The sequence below is a fragment of the Carassius auratus genome, chromosome 49, assembly GCF_003368295.1.
Source record: "Carassius auratus strain Wakin chromosome 49, ASM336829v1, whole genome shotgun sequence".
Taxonomy (NCBI): domain Eukaryota; kingdom Metazoa; phylum Chordata; class Actinopteri; order Cypriniformes; family Cyprinidae; genus Carassius; species Carassius auratus.
The window spans coordinates 11,301,619-11,327,564 of record NC_039291.1 but is presented as its reverse complement, the minus strand read 5'-3'; the positions used below and the strand labels follow the sequence as shown (position 1 = coordinate 11,327,564).

General features: G+C 37.0%; 1 protein-coding gene across 2 annotated transcripts; it reads left to right on the top strand.

The window, feature by feature from the left end:
* The first annotated feature begins 82 nt into the window (after positions 1-82).
* On the top strand, positions 83-8,484 carry LOC113066210 (YTH domain-containing family protein 3-like). Of its 2 annotated transcripts, XM_026238007.1 has the most exons (5): positions 83-576; positions 954-978; positions 1,553-1,632; positions 1,853-3,502; positions 7,484-8,484. In XM_026238007.1, the coding sequence occupies exons 1-5, from the start codon at positions 553-555 to the stop codon at positions 7,505-7,507; spliced, it is 1,803 nt and encodes a 600-aa protein (XP_026093792.1). In that variant the 5' UTR covers positions 83-552; the 3' UTR covers positions 7,508-8,484. The 2 variants fall into 2 exon arrangements, with proteins under 2 accessions (XP_026093792.1, XP_026093791.1); XM_026238006.1 differs by lacking the exon at positions 7,484-8,484 and having other exon boundaries at positions 84-576; positions 1,853-5,373.
* The last annotated feature ends 17,462 nt before the right edge of the window (positions 8,485-25,946 follow it).

Genomic DNA, 25,946 nt, shown 5'->3' with positions numbered 1-25,946 from the left:
TTAAACGGTTAAAAGCTGGGTACGATGTGATCCTTAATTAATATACAGAAATCTAACCAAGCAATCCGAAAAAAACACGTTGTAAATCACAAAATGTACAGCATAGATCAACATTAAGATTAAATCGGTTGAACAAGATAGTAATCGCAAGATTTATTTTGAACTGTATGAAAAAGCAGGCGCATGCCTCCTCTTTTACGTCAGCGGCGGAAGGTCATACTCAAGCGGAAGTGAGAGTCAGAGCCCATTCGCCATTGTGGAGCAAAGCAGGGGTAATATTCTCTCAAGACGTTACACAGAGTGTTTATGATTCGGACTACCTTGAACACATCACTCAGCAGCCAGCCTCCCCCAGCCGTTTGACGCTCGCTGTCAGTACCGCTCGAGAGGACCGCTGCCGGCCGTTTGAAACTGGGCGAGGAGATCAACGCCTGAGAAATACGCTGTGATTATAGGGCAACCCGGAGAGAGGAAAAAATAACGTGAACCCACAGCGGTGGCAGGAGAGACCGTGGACAGTCATAAACAGCGATCAGCTCGGGCTCCCGGACGATGTCTGCGACAACTGTCGATCAGGTTCGCGAGACGGACGCGCTTCCATCTTTATAACTATAGAAACGTGATGGTGCATGTAACTTAGAGGCTGTGTCTTAAAACCTAGTGAGCTGCCTACCTAGACATCATTATTCTCGCGCTTGGAAGGAATACACGTTTTTAAAACAAACTAACGGACAGTAAGGCACTTAATCGGGTTGTAAAACGCAGCTAACGTCAATTATATTCAAGTGCTTCCCCGCAAACTGAGAGACCTGGTTATTTGATAGCTGTAACTGTTAGGCCGAATTATTGTGTCTATGTTTTGTTCATGATAAACTGACGTTCATCGTGTTTTTTTTTATTAATTTATTTTTTGTCTTTTTGTCATTGTCTGCACACTTTGAACCCAAAACCAGAGACCTAAAGGACAAGGAAATAAAGGTATGTTATGAAAACACAAATTTTCTGTCCACATTTAAAGGTACAGTTAACTCAAAAATGAAAGCTCACCATCATGTTGACATTTCTTTACAATGTTAGGGACTTGCACCTTCAGTCAACATTCACTTTCATTACATCTTTTTCCATGCCATAGAAATTAATGGTGACCGAGGTTGTCAGTCAGCCTAAGAAAATCAAATGGACAACATGGATGAGAAATTAAATTTGTTTGTGTGCTGTCTCTTTAAGGGGGTTCAGTTTACTGATGTGTTTCTCACTGCCTTACTTAAGTGCGTTTATAAATAGTTACTCATTCTGTGAATCATATTTTATGAAGTAGACTGGTCTTGATGTTAATTTAGCTCTCTATGTGACTCCGTAGTCCTGACATTGACCAAAAAAATTCTTAATATGTAGCAAAGATTTTACCTGTTGTTCTTGCTTAGAAATAATAATTTCAAGTGTAATTTACTTTCGCCATGTCTCATTATTTCTTATCAACATCATTTTGATTGAACCAAGTAAAAGTAACTGACACACTGTCTCTGTCTGTTTTTGGTATAATTTTGCTTAGTGCAAAACGGTTCGATGCATCAGAAGGATGCTGTAAATGATGATGACTTTGACAATTACCTGAGCAGTCATACAAATCAGGTGAGTTTTTATATTTATACTTGTATATTTTATGATCCTTTGATCTATAGAAAGCTTAATTATTTGAACAGAATTATTTGAAAATAGAAATCCATTGTTAAATTATAAATGTTTTGGAATTGTAGTGTTTTTCACCGATTATGTTTTTATCTTACATCATTATTCAGCCTTTGGTTTATTACATCATCATTACTGATTTATCTTTAATTATCCCCTACAGAGTAATAACTACCCACCAATGTCCGATCCCTACATGCCCAGCTATTATGCTCCCTCTATTGGATTCCCTTATTCCTTGGGAGAGGCTGCTTGGTCCACCGCAGGAGACCCTCCTATGCCGTACCTGACCACATATGGACAGATGAGCAATGGTGAGCATCACTTCATTCCTGACGGAGTCTTTAGCCAGCCTGGTGCTTTAGGCAACACGCCCCCTTTTCTCAGCCAACACGGATTTAACTTCTTTCCTGGAAATGCAGACTTTTCCACCTGGGGTACCAGTGGTTCTCAGGGACAGTCTACACAGAGCTCCGCATACAGCAGCAGTTATGGATATGCCCCGAGCTCATTGGGCCGGGCCATTGCTGACGGACAGGCCGGATTCGGCAGTGACACGCAACTTAGTAAAGTTCCAGGGCTCGGTAGTATCGATCAGGGAATGGCTGGGCTCAAGCTCAGCTCGGATATGTCAGCTGTTACGAAAACAGTTGGGTCTCCTTTAGGTGGGACGGCGGGTATGAGTAGCATGGCTGCCAACGGCATGCCACCTGTCAGCTCCTCTGTACCAAAACCCACCTCATGGGCTGCTATTGCAAGGAAACCGGCAAAACCTCAGCTCAAGCTGAAGCCGAAGCCCAACATGTGTTTGGGAAGTGGCGCCACGATTCCTCCTCCACCGATAAAGCATAACATGAACATTGGGACCTGGGAGGACAAAGGCTCCATTACCAAACCCCCTCTTGCACAGCAGATGCTCCCGCCACAGCCCTTGTTGCAGCAGCAACTCTTGGCCCAACCTCAGCCCATGCTGCAAAGTCCATTGCCTCATCAACCCCAACACCAGCAGCTCCAGCTACAATCTCCCCAACACCTTCAGCAGCTGCCCCCAGGTCCCCCTCACCATCACCATCACTCGCAACCAGGTCCTCCGCAGCCCCTGCACCCACCTCAGGTGCAGAACCCCCCACCCCAAAACCGCTGGGTGGCCCCTCGGAACAGAGGAACTACATTTAACCAGAGCAGCAACATGGAGAACTTTGCCCTTGGGACGGGAGTCCCCATGAGCTCATCACCTTCTTCCTGTGAGGTTCACCCAGTGCTGGAGAAGCTCAAGGCCCTTAACAATTACAACCCCAAAGACTTTGACTGGAACTTGAAAAATGGACGGGTCTTCATCATCAAGAGCTACTCGGAGGATGACATCCACCGTTCCATCAAGTACTCCATCTGGTGCAGCACAGAGCATGGGAACAAGCGTCTGGACGGTGCCTACCGCTCGCTCTGTGCCAAAGGTCCACTGTACCTGCTCTTTAGCGTCAATGGCAGCGGACACTTTTGTGGCGTGGCCGAGATGAAGTCAACTGTGGACTATAACGCCTATGCTGGCGTCTGGTCCCAGGATAAGTGGAAGGGCAAGTTTGAGGTGAAATGGATCTTTGTTAAGGACGTGCCCAATAACCAACTGCGGCACATTCGCTTAGAAAACAATGACAACAAGCCTGTCACCAACTCCAGGGACACTCAGGAAGTGCCCCTAGAGAAGGCAAAGCAAGTGCTTAAAATTATTGCGACTTTCAAGCATACCACCTCAATCTTTGATGATTTTGCACATTATGAAAAGCGGCAGGAGGAAGAGGAAGCCATGCGAAGGGTAAGCGCAGCTTTCTGCCACTCTTCACAATAGCAGAAAGCAGGCACTTCACCTTTAGATCTGGTAAACATTGTTACGTTTTAGTGCTGTCAGCATGTCCATCCATTTCCAAAGGTAGGTTTTTTAATAGCAACTCCTTTCTAAGTCTTTCTGTCTCGTTTGCGTTTTGAGAATTAGGCCGCGAGACAAAAACAGTGCAGTCAGTCATAAATAGAAATGAAATGTTTGATCTGGTAACTCTTTACATCAATACTGGAGGTCATGTAATAAGTTGTTCAGGTATTGTTGCTCAACGTGACTTGCACTTAACACATTTCTCCTGTATTTCAACTAAACATACTTCTAAAGTCTCAGCAGATAGATATTATAAAATAGTTCTTAAAAAAAGAGTCTCTGCCCATTTATTGACAAAAGGCTGGTGGCGAGCTGTGATGCCAGTCAGTGTCTCTGCTCAAACAGCAGGCAGATGTCCCATTAATATATTGGATTTGCATCATTTCCTGCCAAACCAACACAAATAATTGATGTCTGTGCCTGTTACCTCGGCACCAGCTGCTTTATATCCTTGTATGTTAGTTATGAAAACAGCACTTAGATCAGATTTAACATGATTTTGGAGGATTAACCTTTAAAGATGTATTGTGTTATGCATCTGAACGAATAAGAGTCATTTAGTTTTTCATCTTAATAGAGCTTAAACTTGTTTGGAAGTTGTTGTAAATTGTTCGGCATTAGAAGGTTTAATACGTACACTAAACTCATAGGCCCAACTTTGTACTATTGTGGTCATGTACTCACTTCAAAGTTTTGGGAGTGACTTTACATGGTGATAACCATTGCAATGTTTTGCCGTCACGTGCCTGTATAGAATCCATGAATGCCAGCAGTTTTTTTTAGTTTTGGATATTTTGACCAAAGCTACCAGAAATGTTTAGTTGTCAATAAACTTCGGCTGAAAAGAGTTCTGTGTTCTATGCGTGTTTAAGCTGCTGCTTTTACTCCTGTAAATAACCAAGTTGTGAACTGACTGAATTTAGTTGCTGCATGTATATGGCCTGTATGCAACACTGCAACTTTATTGGCCTTGTTACATCAGCATGTCATTTGTATTCAGCTGATTGAGTATTTTGTCACTTACATGATATATGTACATCTTTACGTAAGCCACTTTAGGATGAACTTGTTAGTCAAGAACAAATGGAAAAATTGCAATCAAAATGGCACTTGGCCTAATCAAGGTTTCTTGTTGTACTTGGACTAATTACGGTGTTTTTTGGTTTGTTTTTTTGTGAGAAATTATAAAACGTTTTTCTCTGAACCACCCTTCTATTTCATTACCTTGCCAATCATGTAGATTGCCAAAGCCATAATAAAATCAACTATTTAAATTAAAAAGGTCTCCATGGCCTCTGGATTAATTTGTGAAATCTAATGCTTTATTGGTTTATTTATCTAAAGAAATGGTTTTACTCTGTGGCATAAAGCAGTGTATGTAGAAAATAAATGTATTTTAATGAAAAATTATATATTTGCATTATATAGCATGGCACTGTGCAGTCAAAAATGTGATACTTTGGTTATTTTATTATCATCAGAAAATGTAAGTATATAAGAATGATGATGTAATGAATTATATAGTCTGATCCAGTTGCCAACAACAGTAAGCACTGTCTATAATGTAATCAGTAGTGCCTTTATGTTGTATATACATACATGACTCCTGATTTAGCTTATAAACGTCTGATTAGCCAGTAAATATGAAAATAGTTTTTGTTGTTGTTGTTCTTCCCACTGCATTTTTTTTTGCCTCATATCTTTGATAGCTGTAAATGTATCAGATTTATTCATTAAAATATATGTAACCCTCTGTTGCTGCTCGTGTGGCAGTCAAAAATTACTGATTTTTTTTATTTTTATTAAAATGAAATAAATGTATTATGTTTTAGTTTGATAATGTTTATATTTAACATTTTGTCTTTTTATGGGGTTGTATGGTACTAAATCATATTTATGGAATAGTTATTATCCCCTTATTACCCGGTAGCAACTTTTTGAGCGTAGTACACCTGAAAATGAATTTTTCAACTTAAACCGTTGTAAATGCTGAATGCTTTGGAGCACAGACTCTAGTGTGGTCTCTTCTCTTCTTAAAGACAACATTTAGTGCATTATTGCTGAAGTGTGAAAGGTTCAAAAAGTGAAACATAAAAAAGTTATAGAAGTTTATTATTATGAGAAAAGCACAAAATATTAAGTTTCTATGAAATATAGTTTTTTTTTAAGACAAAACTGCATGAAAAGCCATATCTAATTAAGTTGTGTTCCAAATTTGTGGTTAGTATCTAAAAATAAATAAAAGCTTTTAGTAAAATTTTATTTCCAATGTGGCCATTTTTTGACTGTGAACAGTCCTACAGTTTAAGTTTATACGGGACCATTTAACCTTTTTTAATCACGTCAATTATTCATTTGTGTGTGTGTTCATATAGCAAATGCCAAAACCTTCACAAAGTTATAGTACATACTATTCACATGAAAAAAAAAAACGATTCGAAAAACATAAAAAATGACAGAACAGCACCAGAGGGTTACAGGAATAGTTCACCAAAAAATAAAAAATTGCTGAAAACGAGCTCACTTTTAGGCCATCCAAGTAATGTAAATGAGTTTTGTTTCTTCACTTGAACAGAAAAAAAATTGTCATCACATCACGTGCTCACCAAGGGATCATCTGCAGTGAATAGATGCTGTTGGTTTAGAGTTCAGATGGCTAATATAAATAGCTGATCATTACAACCCACAAGTAATCCACACACCTCCAATGAAAACGAAAGCAAAAAGCACGTTTGTAATAAAACATCCATCAAGATGTTTTTAACTGCTATTTGGACTCTTCTGCATCTTGGATGGTAGGTACAATTTCAGTGGTCCTAGACTTTATACTGAGACCTATTGATGTGTATGTGAATCGTGCAAAAGCAAGTTTTCAGTTACGTTGTCATTGTAAAAATACACAAGAATATTTGTAATGTATGATTAATTATTCTGCAATCTAGTATTGCAGAATAATTGGTTGTCATGTAGAGTGGTTGTCATGTGGGACAACCACTCTAATGTAGCATAAAATTGCTTTTATGTAACCCAGGTCTTCATCCCCCATGAACATTACTTACTTCTTTTAAAATTACTTTAAGGGTGAAAAGTTTTACTCTGCATGTCAGAGAGATGTAATCAGCCTCATACTGTTTTGAAACCACTGCTGTATCAGCAGTTCAGATACTCAACCGCAGACTCATTTTTTTTTTTACAGTTGTGTGCATCAATATTGCAAGCAGTTGTTGAACCTATATTTTCAGTACGCTAATATTTGAAATCTTTTCAGTTTAGAAAGATTCTCAAAATTGCTTACTTGGTGACCCACAACATGTATAATACTTTTTTCCTTTTTTAATTTTTAGTTTATTTATATCAGTCAGTTTTAGATATTTAATTGTGTGCTTATTTTTCTATTTTTACATTAAGTCTAGGTAAGAGTTAGATGACTAAGGAAAATTCCTCTGTAGAAACGTTAATTTTATTTCTAGTATATCTAATTTTTGTCAGAATTCAAAACCATAACCATTTTTCATACAGTGAATTTAAGCCCCACAGCATTATAATATATTGCTAGCATTTTTTTTTAATTATTTAAACAAAGTCAAATTTTATATATAGGCCATTTCATAAAAATAATGATCAACTAATTGGTGGCGGCCAGAATGTTAACATCATTAAACAAGCCAAATTGTAAGTAAAAAGTATTCTACATGATTTTGAAGTGTTTAAAAGATTATATTGATTTCATGAGCAACCAACATACCGCCAGTGTTTTTAAAAACAATTCCACTTAAAAAAACTTAGTAAAAGACAGAGATCATCTTCATGGCTCCATGTTCCATTTAATCTTCTAATTTTGTCCCTTTTCTCTCTTTTTCTTTACAGGAGCGAAATAGAAACAAACAGTAGTAGGTTTACAGAGATCTCCTTGGTAGAACGTCAACACTAATGATGTAGAACCTTAAATATTGTGTAACCTCAGAGGAAGAATGGGGTTCTGATGTATATTTTTCTGCTGAAAACGATGTACGAACTCTTAATCACAACAGTGGACTTTTCTGTGTCAACTTCTAATGGATCTCCCCAAGTGTCGCACGAAACGGAAAGAAAATCACCCACTTAAACTGTATCTTAAAGCACTTTCATGCCTTTTTAAAAGCTTCTACCAGTACCCTTTACTATCATTGGACATCTGTTTGGTATTAATTGACTAACCAGTATAGTTGGTTCTGAGGATTTCAATTGTATTTGTAGGCTTATTGTTTTGTCTTGTTTTTGTTTGTTTGTTTGTTTTGGCAAATCATTGAAATATAAGCACTCTATATATTTGAGAACACTCAGAGGAGATGAGAATTATGTATCCAAGGAAAGAAAAAAAAATCTTTACTTGAATTCACGTGAAGCTGTAAAAAAAAAATAAAAAAAATAAATGAGGCACAAAGCATGTGTCCCACCTGACTGACACCCAATAATCATGGCTGATACTGTAGACTGCCTCCAGAGTAGCCCTTTCACCTTTGTGTATCAGCATCTATTTCTGAGTACCAAATAACAGTATTGCAGCTTGGTGTAGAATGACACCAGCCAATGCTCTTTTGTTTTTTTCCTTTAGTATTTTCTTTTTTCCTTACAATTTTGTCATTCAACAGTGCATTTGTCATAGGAGAAACCTGCTCAGAAATGCCATACGTTCCTCTGAAGTCCATCATCCTCAGACATAACCAGGCCTGGTGTTCAGGAGAACCTCTTTAATGCTTTTTTGGACTGATCAGGATTCTAATCTGCTGCTAATCAGGATTCAGTCCGAATTGCCGAAGCACAGTGAGAATGTGACAGTTTTCTCCTTTAGGTGACTCACTAGCTAAAATGCATGCATGTTTAGCGATGCCACGTTTTATGTTTTTCCTTTCAGAATTGCTTCCTTTAATTAATGAGCGTGAGACATTATTTGTATTGTCCAAATTTGTATTGCATGAGAGCTGAGATGAGATATTGTTGCTATGGCCTGACGTTACAGTCCAAATGTTTCCCTGCTAGGGTTCAACATGGTGCTAGTGTCTTGAGCTCACACTCCCCCCAACACCCCTTCTCATACATCTGTGAGTAATGCAAAGTAACTGTCTCTGCTATTTCCTGTTTGTTCAATGGAAGCTGCCTTCTCCGCAGACCACTTTAGGCTGTTCTTACTTCAGGAGGTTGTGGGTAAGAGGAAGTGGACACAGTGATGGAACAGGCAACACATCTGGGTTCACGTTCTACAGTCGAAATCAGCGGGACAAAGACACTGCTGCAAAAAGAGACACCTTCCCAGCCCTTCCTATGTGTGCTTTGGTTTAAGGCCATGCTTGTATAGATTACTGTAAATCATTGCTTCTTAATGATGCTCATGCTAATTGAGGTATGATGGGATTAATCTGATTCGAAAAATAAATATAGATTTATGGAAGTGGATTCTGAAAATGGTCTTGACTGCAGCAGGCTTGGTTTTATATAGCGCGTGGTTGCAGCAGATATAATTTGAAATGTGATTGAGTGAGCATTTGCAAAACAAACTCGCTTTAAAAATGCATTTTGCGAGTGCCATTATTTTAATTCTAGGGAAAACAGAACCAATGTAAATGTTATGTAATATTTAATCTTAATATCATCCAGATATTACACAAATCTGAATGCGAAATATTCACATGGGTTCGTTTGAAATTAAAAATGGAACATTCGTCGTAATTGATTTTCGACTATTTTGCCCCGAGTTGTTGTGTTTAATAGACCATCCATTAGGTGGCGATATTGCCCAACACATTTCAATTCTAGTGGCTTCTATTTTGCTGTAAAAGATTTAGTTTTTCTTTTTACCCTTAAATTCCTCACTTTCCTAATCAATCTGAAATCTACTGGGATGAGAGAATATAAATAGCTATTTAATCAAAAGAATTTGCCAAGGTCAAGACATTAACCTGGCATTTGGGCGCAAAAACATAAATGAAAATACATAATACCTAATAAAGGTAAACAATGACACTTAAATCAGTGGTGAGGCAGGATTACTTACATTTCTTTATATTCCTACATTATTACTAACTTAATTTGATCTGCGAATAATTTATCATCACTTTTTAATTATATACTATTTATTTAACAAAATGTTGTGTACTTAAAGCCAGTGGTCCATTAGATTCCCCTAAAAAGGTAAATATTACAGGAACATACCTTTTGCCTTCGTGTATATTTCAAAAGAGCGATACCAGTAAAAAAAGAAAATGATATTAAAAAGGACTACATGTAAAGGTGTTTAATGGCAAGGAAGGATGATTCAGAGAGAATGTGCAGCTACTTGAACACGGTGACAAGGTCTTATGTCATTTCAATGGAAAAGGCAGAGATCTCGTCTCTTGCCCTTCTTTAATCAGGCAATTACAGCATGAACATGGCACTTGTTGTCAAATCTGCACCTTTGTAAAGTCAATTAATGGTGGCTTGCCAAGAGAATCCCTCTGCGTGACAGGAAATTCCTCTTTGCCTGGTGCTGTAGAAAAAGTTGTAATTACTAAGATGGAGGCTTTAAATTAAGACTTTACCATGTTTGCTGCACATGTATCATCACACCCATCTGGCTCGAACTGCTAAACAATTGTTTTTTTTTTTTTAGGTGAGTTTGTACAAAACTGGCTGTGCTATTAATAACCTTTGCTACACTCCCGCTAATTGCCAGTTTGGTTCACCCGCATGAATAGAACAAAGGCTGAATATGCAAATGATGGTTTTTATTTCATCAGCCTTTGTGCTGGCTTGGGGCTTCCTGGCCCTTGTTTTTGAGAAGCCGGATCAGATCACAGCAGGTCTTTAGAACAAAACATACATCTCAGACTAATCACAGCAAATCTGATAGACCTGCAGAGCAATGCTATGTGTAAATAAAAAGTACTTGTCTTTAAAATAACCACTGTTCGAATGTGAACGCATCTCTGGAACATTTTGTAGCATAATATAAATGGGCAATTTTAATGAATGCAATCTTCTTGATATGAGTGTTGCAAATGATTCCCAATGACCTTTTGAGGAATGCTCAACTTTCACATTTTCCATTTTGCCTCTGAAGACCTTTGCATTGGAGTTTCGATGTTAAACCATGTAGCATCTGATTAGAATGTGTTTCACAAATGTAAAAAGTTGTAATGTGCCATCGACTCATCTTTGAAACAGTCAGTGGTATTATGGCATCACTTTAGCACCGGTTTACATATTTATGATGCGTTTTGTATCATCCATCTTAAAGGGTAAAGCTGCAAAGACTTTAGAATTGCAAAAAGTTGAGTGAGTAATTTTAATCTTTTTTTTTATTATTATTGGAAGAAGCTGATTCATTTTGATGCAGCTGAATGGTGCTCTGTTATTCTCCAAATCTTCCTTTCGAAGGCTCGGAATAGCCAATTAGGAAGAGATGAGAGACACAGTCAAAGGCCTTTGATTCTGCTCTCTTTGAAGCAACTGTCATATTTTAACTGCCGAGAAATGGCTGAGAGCAAGGTTAGGTTGAGGCTTTATAAGGACGGGTGCCTGATGAAAAGTTATTTTACTTATCCCTCTGATAAGGCTTTGCCAAAAAACGGTTAATGATGTTTAGTGTTATCTTAAAAGCATTTCATTTAAATGCACGGTGACATTTGCAGAGATTTCTCTCCACAGGTTACTGTTTTCTACATCAGTAAAAAAATATATATACATAATATATACAGTCTTGTTCAAAATAATAGCAGTACAATGTGACTAACCAGAATAATCAAGGTTTTTCGTATATTTTTTTATTGCTACGTGGCAAACAAGTTACCAGTAGGTTCAGTAGATTCTCAGAAAACAAATGAGACCCAGCATTCATGATATGCACGCTCTTAAGGCTGTGCAATTGGGCAATTAGTTGAATTAGTTGAAAGGGGTGTGTTCAAAAAAATAGCAGTGTGGCATTCAATCACTGAGGTCATCAATTTTGTGAAGAAACAGGTGTGAATCAGGTGGCCCCTATTTAAGGATGAAGCCAACACTTGATGAACATGCATTTGAAAGCTGAGGAAAATGGGTCGTTCAAGACATTGTTCAGAAGAACAGCATACTTTGATTAAAAAGTTGATTAGAGAGGGGAAAACCTATAAAGAGGTGCAAAAAATGATAGGCTGTTCAGCTAAAATGATCTCCAATGCCTTAAAATGGAGAGCAAAACCAGAGAGACGTGGAAGAAAACGGAAGACAACCATCAAAATGGATAGAAGAATAACCAGAATGGCAAAGGCTCAGCCAATGATCACCTCCAGGATGATCAAAGACAGTCTGGAGTTACCTGTAAGTACTGTGACAGTTAGAAGACGTCTGTGTGAAGCTAATCTATTTTCAAGAATCCCCCGCAAAGTCCCTCTGTTAAAAAAAAGGCATCTGCAGAAGAGGTTACAATTTGCCAAAGAACACATCAACTGGCCTAAAGAGAAATGGAGGAACATTTTGTGGACTGATGAGAGTAAAATTGTTCTTTTTGGGTCCAAGGGCCACAGGCAGTTTGTGAGACGACCCCCAAACTCTGAATTCAAGCCACAGTACACAGTGAAGACAGTGAAGCATGGAGGTGCAAGCATCATGATATGGGCATGTTTCTCCTACTATGGTGTTGGGCCTATTTATCGCATACCAGGGATCATGGATCAGTTTGCATATGTTAAAATACTTGAAGAGGTCATGTTGCCCTATGCTGAAGAGGACATGCCCTTGAAATGGTTGTTTCAACAAGACAATGACCCAAAACACACTAGTAAACGGGCAAAGTCTTGGTTCCAAACCAACAAAATTAATGTTATGGAGTGGCCAGCCCAATCTCCAGACCTTAATCCAATTGAGAACTTGTGGGGTGATATCAAAAATGCTGTTTCAGAAGCAAAACCAAGAAATGTGAATGAATTGTGGAATGTTGTTAAAGAATCATGGAGTGGAATAACAGCTGAGAGGTGCCACAAGTTGGTTGACTCCATGCCACACAGATGTCAAGCAGTTTTAAAAAACTGTGGTCATACAACTAAATATTAGTTTAGTGATTCACAGGATTGCTAAATCCCAGAAAAAAAAATGTTTGTACAAAATAGTTTTGAGTTTGTACAGTCAAAGGTAGACACTGCTATTTTTTTGAACACACCCCTTTCAACTAATTGCCCAATTGCACAGCCTTAAGAGCGTGCATATCATGAATGCTGGGTCTTGTTTGTTTTCTGACAATCTACTGAACCTACTGGTAACTTGTTTGCCACGTAGCAATAAAAAATATACTAAAAACCTTGATTATTCTGGTTAGTCACATTGTACTGCCATTATTTTGAACAAGACTGTATATATATATATATATATATATATATATATATATATATATATAAAATGATATAATAGGGCTAAAAAAAGGTGATTTATAAATATTTTAAAATTTCAAATTGACAGTAAAACAGTAATAGTGTGAAATATAACAAAATAATGAAATAACAAATCTACTCTGTAGACAACACCAGAATCATCCTGAAATTTAAAAAGAAGAAAGAATCCTCACAAAACAGACTCTTTGAGGAGCTTGAACCTCCTCTTCTCTAACATCCCCTCTAAGACCTAATGGAGATTAAAGGCCATTAAATGCTCTTTGCTGCATGTGCAGTTTCTTTTGATCCCATCGACTCAGCTTGTTTTAGCCAATGATCCGATTACAACTGTTGTCACCCCTCCCCTGGCCCTCTTCCTTCTGTCCGCCGGAGTTCCGAAGTTCTCCGTTATACCATAGAACCATTTGCATGTCCTAAAGCTCCATACCTGGATCGAGGCAGACAAAGTATAGCTGAACTGCAACTTTGCCACACTGGATTATGACAGGTCTGGGTTATGAAGCCCAGCAAACAAACAGCCTTGATTGCTATGAGGATGTGAGAATGATCCAGACAATGTGATAGTTTAATACTTACGGTTTAGTGTTTGTTCAAATCTCTAACCTAAGGTGTGCATGTCTCCTATCCATTCTTCAGGGATAGAATTACCGACTGCTCTTCTGTCTGGACCTGAATGTTGGATCTTATTCTAGCAGTATCTACAGTCCTCATAATCTTTTCTGAGGAAAAGCGTGACAGAACTGGGTCTTATTCCACAGAGTGGATGGTGCTGGTGATTACCGTACTCTAGTCTCTTTTGGTTTTATTCTCTAATCTGTCACATAACACATGAATGACAGATCCAGGACAAACAAACAATGTACCAAATAAACCCAAAAGTGACTGGGAAAGAAAAAACCTCAAAGTTCTTAGAACCTCATAACAGCAAAATTTGTGTTAAGTGCCACGTCTCAACAGTGGCTGCCGATAAAAGAACCACACAGGGTCACTTCCCAAATTTCACCATAATAGGATTTATCACAGAGTAATTTATGTATGAGAGTGTTTTCTGCCTTGGGAATATTCTGTATTCTCAGCCCTTTGTTTGGGTATAAATCTTTTTTGGATTGTGTCTTCAAAACATTTTTTTCCAGACATTCCAATCTTCCCAATGGGGGGTTAAATTGACCCGATAGGGAAGGATTTGTTACTTTTTAAATTTCTATTTATTTATTTTTTATTTATTACATTAACATGAAGTCCGCAAACCCACTCTTTTCTTGTGTGTGTTATCCATGTTCAAGTGTGACAAAATTAAATAATAAAAAAACCTGAACAATCCAACTACACTGGTCGTGCTGTATGTTTTGATTCACTAAAAAGAACTAGTTCTTTAATTAGACTAGTGTAACTAGTTGGGTAAGTTAGTTAACCGTGCTGAGGTTCTATTTTGCTGAGATGAATCCTTAGACAACCTCTCAGCAGCACAGTTAGTTGTAATCGAGCTTCAAATTTTTAACTCATTAAACTGCAAATGAGACTCATTAGAGTCATTCAAGAATCATAGCCTATTGCACAGGTTGTGCTTTGTGTGTTTGATTCACTAAATAGAACAGATTTATATAAGACTCCTTCAGAAATCCCACCAGACAAAATATATGTAGGCCTAATTTACTGGAATATTTAACAGGGATAGTGTATGTATAGGGTTGTTTTTTTTGACATGTCATCAATCCAGAAGTCGGCCATCTTGGCGGCACTTAACTGAATGGAACCTGTGTATGGGGTTGGGCAAAAAAAATGAAGTAGTTCACTAGTTAAGTTTTAAAAACAGATTTGCACAAAACTTTTGCGATATTTTATAAATGTCGATAAAAAAATTGCGAAATTACGATGTTTCCGTTAACCAATGTTATGAGACTAAAACATAATTTTTTTCCCTTTCGCAATAAGTCATGGTGATAGATGTTGGTAGGTTTACTATATTGCAACCATTCACACTAGCCATAATTTTTAATAGAATCAAAGCTGAACGGAGAACAATGTGGAGGTTATCCAAGCCTGAAAGGCAAGGAAAGCCCCTTATACTATGAAATCGACCATGTATGAGGTGTTTCTTGGAGGTTATAGTCCATTAAAGAATGATCATGTGACTTTAAATGTATTTTTTTATACGATTTAGCAGCTTCCAAAAGGTTTTTTTCATGGTTTAGACATCATAAATTAGTACAACGTCTTCAGTATTATAGTTTTGCATCCATGCTGTTGTTTACATCCGAGTATCTCCACTATGACCATGCATACGGGTAACTGACCAAACCGCCACGTAGGTGCAAACACTCTGTATGTGTAAATTAGTTCAACCGCTTTAGTTCTCATGACTGTGCTGAGGTTGTATATTGCACAGATGAATGACAGTCTGTCAGATATGAATTGACATAGAGCTCATCAGCTGTGTATATGAATATATGCTGTGGGAAGATTGTCACAAAGACAAAGAAGGTCATATCATGTGAAGAAATGAGGCAGTTGTTCTGTCCTTAATACTAACACATGTGTAGAAGCCACAGAGTGTTATATAACCATCTTTTCCAAATTGCGGAGCATGTGCTTTTTATTTGCACCGAAAAGTGCATTTCACTTTCTCAAAAATAAGCTAGAACACAGAAGGGGTGTGGTTGGTCCTTGTGTTTTGTATTGGATGAACAAATACATCACAGAGGAGGCCAGTCGGCACAGGATCCATAAATATTCATGTCTGAGCTGGAGATAAAACAGACACCTTTGATTCATTGGGATCTGAGCCTCGCAATACATGACGGGCGGCTGCAAACATGGAGTACATATAATGGCTTTCTGCTTCAGGATGGGACCCGTGTTTATCCTCCGATCGGGAAGGATCAAAGAGCTACACACACCACTAGGAGGCAGAAAGTGATGCAAGTGATGGGTATGAGGTGGTGGAGGGTATGAAAAGAGAAAGTGAGGGGTTTCACTGGCAGTTAATGAGCAAAGCAGATGCAAGCTGTGTAACTGACTGGAGTATATTTTTAAAGATTCTATGCTGCATGGTTTTATTAGCATGTCTGCTTATAAATTAATAAGCTAACTGGCTAGCTCACCAATGCGGAAGGATCAAGGCCTTTTAACCCAGCTAATAAAAATATGTTCTAAAAATATCTTGCTAACATTCCCATTAAGTTAAGAAAATGAATATCCTCAGAACAGTCAAAACTTTCAGTTTTTTAAAATGTTTATAAACCTTCCAATGAGCTATGTATAAATACAGTTTTTGTTCTAATGTTTTGAGAACATTAGTAAAGACAGGATAATTGAATTAACATTCTGTTAAATTTTCTAGAAAAGTGTTAGGTATAGTTCATCCAAAAAAGAAAATTAACCCCATGATTTACTCACCCTCAAGCCATCCTAGATGCATATGACTTTGTTCTTTCAGGGAAATACAATCAGAGTTATATTAAAATTTGTCCAGGCTCTTTCAAGCTTTACAATGGCAGTGAATGTTGGTTGACATTTTGAAGCCCAAAAAGTGCATGCATCCATCCATCATAAAGAATGGCTTGAGTGGGGTAATCATGGGGTAATTTTCAATTTTGGGTGAACCATCCCTTTAAAAAGCTAAACACTGACAAATCAGATTTTTATTACATTTACATTTACATTTAATCATTTAGCAGACGCTTTTATCCAAAGCGACTTACAAATGAGAACAATAGAAGCAGTCAGGTCAACAAGAGAACAACAACAGAATACAAGTGCCCTGACAAGTCTCAGTTAGTCTAGTATAGAACGCATAGCCAGGTGTATATAATTTTTTTTTTTTTTTTTTTTTTATTAAATGAAAAAGACAAGAAAAGGAAAAGTACTGGTGTTATTTGTATTTATTTTTTATATTATTATTTTTTTTATCATCACTCAGAATTAGAATTTCAAATGATCATTGTGAGACAAGTGCCAGTTTATTCCTCCTTCTGCTGGTATACGTAAGTGCTGGCCAATAGAGGTCCTCCTCGCTTTGAAGCCAGTTACTGAGCACTGTGTTTCTGCTCTTGAAGGCCAGCTGTGATGCACCAACTCTATCACTAGAGGTGTATCATTGATTTCAAGCAACACTATTTTCTTGAATAGTAATGTGACTGGTATATCCTCCTTATAGAGAGAAATGTAAAAAGAAAAACCTGCTAATTAAAATCAGTACACCACATTAATAGTGAGCACCAAATGCAAGTCCAACAGCACTGTTAAAATTGAATGGAAGCAGAGTGTCATTTTCTCCAGACATTGAACATTGCAGTGATCAAATTGCCTCGTGTGTGTGAACAGATGAAGGGATGCAGCAGCACCACACAGTGTGTGTGTGTTTCATTAGTGATTCGTCTTATCCTAATTACTGTAAAATGAACAAGACTCCATCTGGCTCCAATAACACTTAATAGCAAATATTTAATCTAATCAAAATATGCAGAATGAGAGAGGGACATGTTTTAACAGACTGTTCACTTCATGTTTTCATACAAGACTTGATGTACTTCAAGACCACATCTGCTTTTTGGCTCATTAAGGGTAATTAATCAGGTAAGGACCCTTTGAGAACCAGCATATATATTTTGCCCCATCCATTTATCTTTCTATCCCGACAAGCGCTCCAGTGCCTGCTGCAGAGAAACACCCCATAACAGGATATTACCGCCTCCATCCTTTACTGTAGGTTATTTCGATGGTTTGCATTGCAAAGCAGAATGTGATTTTAAAGGTGGGTGATCATTTTCTATACCCACTATAAATATATACATAGATTTCAATATGAATTCGAGTCACCCTTATGAAAGAAAAATATATTTACCAATATATTTCTTAAAATATATTGTGATATATTGTAATATATTATTTTCCCTTTTTATTTTCTAATATTTTATATATTTGTATACATTTAATAATATATTGATGATACATATATTATATAATATATTGCAAAATATACAAATGATTGCCGCTTTTAATATATTGCAATATATTGGAAAAAAATTATATATATAAGAATATATGCCTAATATATTACATGATATTTTTCAATATACTGCAATATATTTTTGTTTCATAAAGGCATTTACCTTTAGTATTTATAATACCTAGTCCTTTAGAATCAAATCAAATTTCAAATTTTTTCAAATTTCTCATAAGAAATAATAATAAAATTAAAGAAACTGAGACAAAGTACTTCACTGAAGAATAACTGAGAGCTCCATTAAATCTCCTGAGCTATGAAAGAGCAACCTCTGAGCAATAAAATTGTCCTCAAAGAATATATTCTTCTCTGACTGGGCACTAATGCCCAATATATAATTCGTCCAAAAGCCATTCAAAGGATTTTGGATTACCACTGTGGGAATACAACTATTAATATCCAAGGAGCTACCCTCATATTTACATTCACACACTCTCAGTCTGTTGTGGAAGCACTATAGTCCTGATTTATAACCACGTAAGAGAGTAAGAGGGTGAGTTTTTACAGAGGCTGTATCGATCCAGTAATAGGAAGATTCTGCATGGTTGTGGTTTCACAACTTCCTGTGAGCTGGGGGGAGCTGTCCACTGGAACATAGATCATGCTCTATGAACTGAGCTTCTGCCTGGTCCATTGATCCAGGCCCTTTTTCAATTCGTGTTAAGTATTAAACCCACCCATCTTAAATTACCAACAAAGCACATGCTCTTTATGAAGAGTGCTTGATTTGGAAGGCAGACAGCCAAGGGCATTACTTTATATAACTATTAAGAGCATTATTGTCAAATAAACATAAAAAATTACTTTGTCCTTTTGTATTCCACACAATACATTTTTTTAGAAAAATGTCCAAGCTGATAATGAGAAAAATGAAAGCTAATGGGTACTAGAACCTGCAAGCTCGAAAAAGTATGAAAAAGCACCATAAAAGTATTTAATCTGAAAAATCTAGGTATTCTGGAAGCATAATGTATGAGAGCTTTTGTAGAAAAACTAGAAACCTTGCTTTACACCCCTATTCACTTTCATTGTCTGGAAATAATGTGTGGATATAGAATGACATGATAGGGAGTAAATGATGGCAATTTATTTTTTTGGGTGTTCCTACAGTACAAGATTTAAAAACAAAGAAGCATGCTATTTCATAACCAGTGATCATGTTTTACCTGTTCAAATATTTAAAAATAAGCACAAGCGAGGTTAGAAAAAAATTGCTGAAAATTACAACCACTAATTGCAGCTGTTATCAGTTTATATTCATTTTAACTATCAATCAAGAAAAATAAAACCATAGAAACAAATCTCCTCCTCTGGAGCATATAACACACACACTCACACACACTCACACACACACACACACACACACACACACACACACACACACACACACACACACACACACGTATGCCCTAATAGTCCATGCACACAAAAAACACACACTACTATTTATTTGGATATTGTCAGCAGCCATCTGCTGTAAATGATGGGCAATTAATTCAGTGGCTTTGTCTCTCCTCTCACTGTTTGGTTGACATGTATGGACATTTTCAGAGAATATATGCAGGTGAGATAACAAGCAAGATGGAATGATGGAGAGACAGAGAGACATGGGAGAGAAAATGATGGAAGGATACAAGGAAGTCCCACACTGTAAATCTGTCATTCTAATTTAAACCAGGAAAAAAAGGATTTTGGATTTTGAGACACTGTAAACAAGTAAATATTATGACATGAAATATAAATAATACTTTTTTTCTTGGAGTTGGAGACTCACTTATACAAACAGCAGCTGCATCTAAAAATCTGAGTTTGTACTGCTTTTGAATAAGAACTTTGAAACCATTTAAAAATGTAATATTGTTATATGTAATGTTGTAATATTGTTCTATGAATGTGGATAGCATGAATGTAATCTCAGCATATAGGCTACTATGCATGTAAAGATGCAGCCAGAGTGTTTTTGAATAGATCGGTCATGTAAATGATTCAGTGAAACTCATAAAAACAGTTGTATATTTAATTCCTGAATGAATTTTTTTTTTTTTGAACAAATCAGTTGGTTGAGAGACTCAAGGACTCTTTATAAAGACATTTGTCATTTGTTTTGTCCTGAATGAATTAGTGTTTTGAACAAATCAGTTGAGTGAATGTTTAAATTGCTCACTTGTAAAGATTCATTTCTAGTTCTTTCACTGGTAGAGACTTTTCACTTTTCAGCTGTAACCTTTTTTACTTTGCAGAGAAAAACCCTACCACTAATGCTGTATAATTTGTTTTATATAGTATATCTATAGTATATCCCCATTTAGATCACTCAGAGATTGCAGTAACCACTCTCTGAACCATTTCTCCTCTTATTCACAATGGGATAGAAGAATTAGCAAAAGTAGCAAGCAAGAAAGAGGTGGTGAGAATGACAGCCTAGACTCTATATTTCTCTAAGCATGCTGGTGGTGTTTCCTGATAGTTTTACATGGAAATTGTAAAGTGTAGATGTCTAAACCCTGACAAAAAAGAGAGGAACTCACCAGATTAACCATCTTCATAGAGCTGCCCTCTTTCATTCACTTCATACAGCCAAGGATATCTCTTTTCACATTTTTGATTGTGTTTCTAAGAGTGCAAAACTGCAGGTTATCTTATGTGTGTGTGTTTGTAATAGGTTGCTGGTTACCAGGCACCATGAAAAACCCTACCACTGCCACAGAATATGTGCCACAGTCTCAGCTCCTGCTGTGAGGGCCACACAGAAAGAAACAAACACTGTAATACGACAGCCCAAAACAAACAAACAAACAGCATTTGTGTGGTAATGGCTGTGATTAAGAGATAAGGGGAAAAGACGGAGATAAAGGCCTCCCCCGGTGCTGACCTTCAGAAATGGCACAGCTCTTTCAGTCAGTTGCCGTTCACACACTCCCAGCATGCAGAGTCAGGATTAGAGGCAGGTGAGAGCTGCTCTCCTTCTGTCAGAGTCTTGCCGTTTATGCAGAAACAAACATAAAAGCATCTCAGTATATATAGTTGTAGAGTATTTCTCATAAATTGACTTCTAAATTACAAACAATTTAAATTTAGTTACAATATAATTATTTACAATACAGCTAATGCCATTATTGAACCTCTGATTTAGATATGTTCTAAAATTCCACTGTAACAATCTGAATAATCTTTGTTAATTCCAGTGAATTAGTTCATTCACATTTCTTGTATTAATATTTTTGACCCTGCATAGATAGTAATGCAGCTGACACGTTCAATGCCAAGAAAGGTAGTTAGGAAATAGCTGAAATGCACTCTAAAAATTAAAGGTGCTTCATGATGCCATAGAAGAATCTTTCTTTGTGGTGAAAGAAGGTTCTTCAGATTATAAAAAGGTAAGAAAGAGATGGTTCTTTAAAGAACCTTTGATTGAATGGTTCTTTGTGGATCCAAAAATGGTTCTTCTATGGCATCGCTGTGAAGAACCTTTAGAAGCACCTTTGTTCCCACAGCGCATTAAGGCGCAGACCCGGGAAAACTTGAACCTCTCCTCCCTCAAACACTGTGGCGGATTCCTGCTCTGCACTGTGAGGGGAAATCCGTTTAGGGTACTTCGAAAAACTCCCAACTGATTTTCTTCAACTTCAAAATCATCCTACATCGCTGCAGAAACACCAACCCAGTGTTTACAAAGTTAAAATGCAAGGATGGTCAAACACTCTTTCAAAAAAAAAAAAAATATTGTAAACAAAGATGTAGGATGATCTTGAAGTTGGAGGAGAAAAGTCTTGAACCGTTGTACACAGATTATGCATGCGCCTCACAGAGCTAAACAAGATGAGCAAAAAGTGTATAATAATTTTTTTTAAATTAAGAAAATGACACATGTTTAAATTAAGAAAATGACAGACGTTATATACAGTAAGTTGTGACCGATCAATTCTTTGCACTACACGCAGTAGCAATCATGACAGAGTTCAGAATCACCACAGTTAAGCGTCATGCAAAGCAGGGGTTTGGAAAAATGAATTGTTAAATGAATCATTTGGTAGTCATTGAGCAAAACAGGGAAGGATAAATGCATATTTTACAACAATAAAAGTTTTATTTTTACCTTGCATGCATGTCAACCTGTTGTTGGGGACTCCCAAAACCAAAATATGAACCTTTCATTGCCCATAATAGGGGCACTTTAGGAGTGTAGTCCATGGGACATCAGTGATTCAACCGTAATGTTATGAAGCTTCGAGAATACTTTTTGTGTGCAAGGAAAACAAACATGTCTTCTTCTCCACTTACATGGAAGGGAATACATTTTTGTTTTCTTTGCGCACAAAAATAATTTCTGTAGCTTCATAAAATTACAGCTGAACCACTGATACCACATGGACTATTTTAACAATGTTCAGTTGCCTTCTTGTCTATGGTGGGTCAGAAAACTCTCAGATTTAATCAAAATTAACTTAATTTGTGATCTGAAAATGATCTGAAAAGGTCATAAGGGTTTGGAACGACATGAGGGTGAGTAATCATTGAAAGGATTTTAATTTTGGGGTGAACTATCCCTTTGACAATTTACTTACTACAATTGACTACAGTAGTTCAGTTGAATGCATCCTTGCAGAATATGAGCAGTCATTTATTTAAAAAAATATTGTGTCAGTTTCAGTGGGATAAATCAGTTTGCTTCATTGAAAAATTCTGTTTCACTTAATTAATTAATAAAACAATTTGGGTTGTAAACAGCAATTCATGCTGACTTTAAATGTGCACATAATGAAGTCATATGACAAAAAAGTAACATATAGTATTTGAGACATAATACCTATTTTTTCCCAACCAATTTTTTAAGATATAAGACAGTATCCATTACATTGGTATTTCATAGTCATTCTAACACAGCCAATATCTTGGTTCAGATGTGATATACATTGCACAGAATCTCTCTCTAAGCCTTGCTTGTGAATTTTTGAGGCAACCATTTCTCCAGTGATTATTCTACAATCAATAAGCATCCCATGCCAGCACTATTGATCTGCCCAGTCATGTGTGCTCGCCACGTCTTGTTGAAGCGGGCTGGATTGTTTCAGCATTGCAGCAGATAACAGAGATGCACAATGGATTCCACCTCCTTCTGCCAGCGGACAGATTAGCAGGACTCAGAAACACCCATGTGTGTCAGAAACAAATTCCACCTGCCCTCGATTTGTGATAGCAGCACTAAACAAGTCATGTTGCAATCATGTGAGATGTGGTGATGGTTTGTGTCGAAATTAATATGTAATGTCAGGAGTCTGGCGGTTTGATTGACAGCTCAAGACATTTGGATATGAATGCAAGAGGTTGGTTGCTCTTTCAGCTGAGAACAAAATGTGGAGGGGGAAATAATGGATCAATTCATTAGCAGAGTTCCTGAAAGACAGCAATCTCAAGTGAGCTCTATTGATTATCAATTATGTAGTGTAAGGTAAATCACAGTCAGTAGCTTTTAAAAATTAGTAGAATGAACATAAACACTGAGAGTGTGTGAACCTAAATTTACACTAGCAACTACCACACAGCCATATAACACTCTTTGCAGGGCTGTTATTGATTCTGAGATATGGCTGCTTGTGTGCATTTGTGTGAATAATATTTGTGCTTCTAAATACAGGACCGTTGAGGTCTCTCTGTGTGTAGAAACTGATTGTCCGTTGAACATGTTAATTATTAAACGTACTGCTTAAAATGTAAAATGAGCTTGTTTCGTCATTATAATAGATTTGGAAAAATTCAGCATTATATTGTTTGCTCACCAATGAGTACATTTGCTCTTCAGTGAATAGGTGCTGTCAGAATAAGAGTCCAAACAGCAGATAAAAACATCACAATAATCCACAAAGTGTTTGCAAGAAACAAATCCACCAAGAAGTTTTTTAACATCAAACAGTTGTTTCTGACCAAAATATGAGTGCTCAACCCATAATACTTTTTGCTCCTGTAAAAAAGTAACTAATCTGAATCAGGAGAGAAATCAAGCACTGTTAACTAGCAAAAACAGCTCTAAACAAATATATTATTGGGGATTTTGATGTGAGATGACACCAAAAAAGGATTTTTTCACCGGAGGAAGCATTATTGTGGATTATGGACTGGTATTTTGGCCAGAAGTTATAATGCCTTGATGGATTTGTTTCTTACAAACTTGCAGCTTTTCGCTTTTCGCTTTTTTTTTTTTTTTTTTTTTTGATTTTGTAGACTTAAAATCTGCATAAAATGGCTAAAAAAACTAGCCCTATATTACCAAACAATATCAAGGTTGCCATCTGGATCACATTGTTCCCCAAATGTATTTGATAAGGTCTTACTAATGTGTTCATTTTATATGACTTGAGCAAAGTAATAATGGAAATAGCCTGCCACGAATATCACCGAAGCATCAGCATTGTTGTGGCAACATTAGAGTGAAAAGAATTGCTCTACAATGAAGCACTTCATTATGAATTAAACAGCTTTTAATGCTTTTAATGCCAACATTCTAATGGGTTCATTTGTGTGTCAGAGTGTGTGGGTGGATTCAATAAACAGGTAGAGAAAATAAAAAGGAAAATAGGCGGAGTGTTTGTGAAATGTTAATAAGAATTAAATGAGGACTTCTAGTAATTTTGATAACGATAATAGGTAACACACAGCCTTCATTTCCCCCCTTGTGAGTCAAATAAACACACTATCAGAAGAATCACTGATTGTTGTCAGTTTGAATTCAAAATTATGTGTATTTGGAGACTGAGATTACTTTTAGAGTCAGAAATTTCGAGGTTTGCTGGATGCATTTCTTTCTGGTACCAAGTGATGGCGCTGTTTTCTCTAACCTGGCTAGGCTTTCCCACACGCTGGTTTAGGTGAAATAACAAACACACATTTATTACACCACGATGGGTACATTTTCTTAAAACAATATTTTACTTCAGTTAAAAATACACTAAATAACTCTAAGGAGATGATTACATTTGTAGAAATGTACATTATATATGACATATTTATTATAGTATAATTATTTGATTGTTATTTTTTATATGTACCCCATATATATATATATATATATATATATATATATATATATATATTCTTCTAGGAACAAATTTGATTTGACTATAAGTAAATCCACATTCACACACACACACACACACACACACTAACCTGAAGAAGACAGTGAACAAAAAAGTGGAATAATTTATCCAACCAACACACACATTCAACACTAAACAATCTGAGCACACTGTTGACAAAAAACCCTTGTACCTCATCTCATTTGTGTTTGAGATGCACTTTCTTGAGGTCCAGACTGCTATTCTCACCCTTGTTTTTTCCCCAGAGACAAAGGCCTAGCCTTCCACGTGATCACGCCATGCTCAGTTAATTCTTGCAACCGACACTGTATCCTTCATACTGGATGGATTCCCACTGAGGCCTTGGCCCCAATGAGCCACAGGAGCTTTGTGCCAAATACAGTGACAGCACTGTGTGTGCCTCATTTCCAAGGTCATAAGGAGGACAGTGCAGAATGGATGACATGCGACCACCATTTCCCTGACTCAAGATGGAAATGGATAGAAACATAACAAATAAAGAGGGAGAAGAGAAAGTGAGAGAGGAAAATGCTTTGCAAACATGCAGCCAGAAAGGAAAGAGCACTACTGGGGAAACCTGAAATAGACTGGCTTATGTTTCAGTGCAGTGGCCTGACCCCTGCATAGAGAGTGAAATTCATGAAAGAAGCAGGAGGAGAATATCAGTTTCTCTGCTTCTGTCTCACATCAATACACTCATGTCTGGGGATGAGGAAAGAAGAGGCAGGGTTTCTAAAATACATGTGATTTCCATTACATTATGATATTTAGCAAACATTTATGAGAATGATTTCTGAAACGTGAGGAGCATATGGCTGTGTTTCAGATGTAGACAGGAATATTTGTATGTGCAT

What these genes read in the sequence shown, in the direction of transcription:
- LOC113066210 (XM_026238006.1), top strand. Translation starts at nt 553, where the DNA reads ATGTCTGCGACAACTGTCGATCAG. An exon ending in CTGCGACAACTGTCGATCAG is followed by an intron (nt 577 to 953) that starts GTTCGCGAGACG and finishes ACCCAAAACCAG; the next exon opens with AGACCTAAAGGACAAGGAAA. An exon ending in TGAGCAGTCATACAAATCAG is followed by an intron (nt 1,633 to 1,852) that starts GTGAGTTTTTAT and finishes TATCCCCTACAG; the next exon opens with AGTAATAACTACCCACCAAT.